Here is a 3,709-nt window from a genome sequence, read left to right as displayed (position 1 = left end):
GAGCGTCGTCCGGCTACGTGCCTATGTCACGTCTGGGTGACAATATAGTGCAGCCTGTGTGTTTTCCCCGCAGGAATGTTGCCGCCAAGAACTATGTGTCCCCCGCCGATTTGCGGTAGGTACTTGGTAACCCTATTTATATGGTTTTCGCCAAACTTTTCTAATTGAACTCGGAACAGCTTGTTCCCCCCCACCCCCAAGCCCTTTTTAGCACTGGGCTGCCTAATTCTAGGAGGCCCAGGCTGGCTGCTTGACATCGGATAAAGTGAGCCAATCACAGCCACAGAGCAAGGTTGGGGAGGGGGAGAAAAATCAATTGAGAAAAATTACTGAAAAGGGAATTATGTTCATTTGTTTTAAAAAGAAGTTTCAGCTACAACTCTCTTTTAAAAATATCCAGATTTGAAACCTAATCTGTACATAATGCCGCCATAGTAAAGGTAAAGGTTTCCCTTGCTCAAGAGCTAGTTGAATCTGACCCTAGGGGTCAGTGCTCATCTCCGTTTCCAAGCCGAAGAGTCAGCACTGTCCGAAGATGTTTCCGTGGTCATGTGGCCGGCGTGACTAAATGCCAAGGCGCACTGAAAGCTGTTACCTTCCCAACGAAGCGGTACCTATTTATCTACTTGCAATCTCTTGCTTTCGAACTGCTAGGATGGCAGAAGCTGGGGCCAGAGTTGGGAGCCCACTCAGTCACACGCCACTAGGGTCTCGAACTGCCGAACTATAGACCTTCTGGTCTGCAGCTCAGCGTCTTGACCTCTGACCCGCTGCTGCCCCTTCAATGCCACCATATGGTCTTTTAAAAGTGAACTTATGACCCTCTTATCAAAGGCTGTTTTGTGAAAAAACTGTGGGGAAAACAACTGTGCCAGTTATCAGGCACCACAACAGGGCATGTGTTTATGTTAGGACTTAATGTCCCAAGAGCATGTTGTTGTTGTTCAGTCGCACAGTCAAGTCCGACTCTTCGCAACCCCATGGACCAGATCACGCCAGGCCTTCCGGTCTTCCGCTGTCCTCTGAAGTTGGCTCAATTTCATGTTCGTTGCATCTATGACACTGTCTAACCATCTCATCCTTTGCCGTCCCCATCTTCTTTGACCTTCAATCTTTCCCAGCATCAGGGTCTTCTCCAGTGAGGGCTCCCTTCTCATTGGGTGGCCAAAGTATTTGAGCTTCAGTTTCATTATCTGGCCTTCCAGGGAACAGTCAGGGTTGATTTCTTTTAGGATTGACTGATTTGATCTCCTTGCAGTCCAAGGGACTCTCAAGTGTCTTCTCCAGCACCATAGTTCAAAAGAATCTATAGACGGCTTTAAAAAGCGATTAGAGAGATTCAGGGAGGAGAGGTCCATCAATGGCCAGGAGACACGGTAACCAAAGGGAACTTCCTCATCCAAAGGTAGCAAACCACTGAATCCCAGTGTCAGGAAGAAACATCAGGGGAAGGCCTTGGCCTCTGTGCCCCGTTTGCTAGGTCCTCTGGGATGAGTGGTTGGCCACTGTGTGAAAAAGGATACTGGACTAGGTGGGCTACTGGTCTGATCCAGCGGGGCACCTCTTATGTTCTTGAAATGCCGGAGGCCAGGAATTCACCCTAAGTGTCACCCTCTGATCCATTGGAGTAATCTTTTCCTTTGATTTTATGCTAAGGAAGCATCTGATCGGTAGAAATGGCACAGATTGACGGCAATTAAAAATATATATTTTGCATGATAATATGGAACAGAATGTAGAATTTGGTTCCTTTGGAAGCCTCAGCTATTAGCATATGAGTACAATCTTTAAGTACAAGCCTTTATGTATGCGAGTATACACACACACACACACAAATAAAAACCACCATGGTAGACTTAATGCCTATGTGACCGTGCATAAGAACGGACCAAGAATACCTGTAACAAGGGCACCGTGCAGATCAGCTTTTAGCAGTTTGGCTTGAATCATCTGTGGCCGTCTAGTTTTTTAAAAAAAGAAATAATATTAAAATCTAACATTTGCCCAGGATTTAATGGATTTACGTTAAAGTATTATTTTAAAGCTCTGGTACGGCTACTGCACCAGCCAACATGAGGTTTTTTTGTCCGATGGTTATCTATCCCCCCTCACTAATTGTATTTCATAGAAAAGTCAAAAATGTCCCCTTTAGAGCTGGTAACCCCCTGATGGGGATGGGGGTGTCCCCGCCTAGGAGGCCGTGTTGCCTGATGCTGCTTGGAGTAATGGTAGGAGAACATTTTTTAAACAATGCAGCGCTGTCCCCGAGGAGGCCATTTTGTGATTAGTCCTGCTTTCCACGGCAGTAGGATTGCCAAGCCCCCAGGTCCCATCATCCACCAGTGCTTCCAAAGGCAGCAGGAGAAAAAGTAAAAAGAAAAATTAGACCTTTTCTACTTACAAGAAGTTCTTACTAAGGGCTTCCTGGTGATTCCTAGAGCTTCTCAGAAATGACAAAGGTCGGCATCACCAGAAACTCTGAGGTTTTCCAGTTTTACCACAGAGGTTCTGGTGATTCCTAGAGCCACCCGTCATCACTTCCAGGTAGCTTTAGGAACCACAAGGATATCTACGGTAAAACCATAGATTTCTTCCAGCCATTCCTAGAGCTACGTTTTGCCACTTCAGGCAAGACCTTCCAGGTTGCATTTTTTTTTTTAATTTCTCTTATGATGCTGCCCCTCTCTCTGCTGATTTTCAGGCACTTGACAAACCTAGCAACTGTCGTCCCTTTTCATCAGGCATTTGGACGTTCTCGCTGTAATTTGGATTTTACACATTTCTGGCTTATCTTACCGTTCTCGTGCCTGAGCTTTAATGTAGTTTTGGACTTCCTGCATAAATGCAGTTTTCATTTTTTAAAATTATGAATCACTTAGAAACGTTTGCTCCAGTTGGAAGACACTGTGTGCATTTGATAAAACGGAAACAAACCATAACTGCCTCCCAGAACCACAGCTGCACCCTATTCACTTTGGCCTCCTAGAGAATCCCATCAAAGCATGTGCCACTTGTCATTACTTCATGGCTTGCTAGCTCTGCATTAGCTAAACGAGAGGGGCTGTTGGGCTGAAAGACCTTGGCTTTCCTACACCACACCCACTTCAAAATGTAGGCAAGGAACACCAGCTCATTCTGTCGCTTCATATTTAAAAACAAACAAAAAAGACAAGAAAACCTGGAGGAGAGACCAGAAGGTTCTGAAGACGGTCACTCTAGGCATTGGCAGTAAGTCGACTGCGTAGGGCTTCCTCTTCTTCAGACAGTCATTTCAACTATAAATTTATATAGGGCCCAATTGTGGGACAAAAGGGAGGGTTTTGTATGTGCTGGATATCTTCCACCTACGGGAAACCGTTCTTCCTAAAGCACTGGCTATTCACTGACATGGGGAAACACACATACTTTTCTCTGCAGTGGTACAGTTCTGGAAGACCAATGCCATTTGGGTTTGGGAGTGATCCTGACATGACGAGGAAGACCCCCTTTTCATTACTAGCAATCAATCAGACAAATCAAGGCAACTAAACTTACGCTTCTGGCTTGAGTCCGTTGCAAAGGTCCCGGATATACTGCTTCCACAATTCGTGCAAAGGTAAAAACATCTCGTACCTGCAGAACAATCAGAGGCGTTTTTCTCCCTCAGTAATCAGTGTCTTTTTCTGAACCAGTTAGATCTTAGCATTTCAGAATGACACAACACCTCTTT

The 3,709-nt window shown here is 45.4% G+C and overlaps 1 protein-coding gene across 1 annotated transcript in view; it reads right to left on the bottom strand.

Moving 5' to 3' along the window:
- The window catches only part of POP4 (POP4 homolog, ribonuclease P/MRP subunit), a 15,438-nt gene that overhangs the window by 6,245 nt on the left and 5,484 nt on the right, over positions 1–3,709 (bottom strand). The window contains exons 4-5 of the mRNA XM_015414140.1: positions 3,535–3,612; positions 1,899–1,960 (exon numbers count right to left, since the gene is read on the bottom strand). Of these exons, the coding sequence (XP_015269626.1) occupies positions 1,899–1,960; positions 3,535–3,612 (140 nt within the window). The remainder of the gene's footprint in view (positions 1–1,898; positions 1,961–3,534; positions 3,613–3,709) is intronic.

The sequence above is a fragment of the Gekko japonicus genome, unplaced genomic scaffold, assembly GCF_001447785.1.
Source record: "Gekko japonicus isolate JY-2015 unplaced genomic scaffold, Gekko_japonicus_V1.1 scaffold4598, whole genome shotgun sequence".
NCBI lineage: Eukaryota > Metazoa > Chordata > Lepidosauria > Squamata > Gekkonidae > Gekko > Gekko japonicus.
This window is presented reverse-complemented; position numbering and strand designations above follow the sequence as displayed.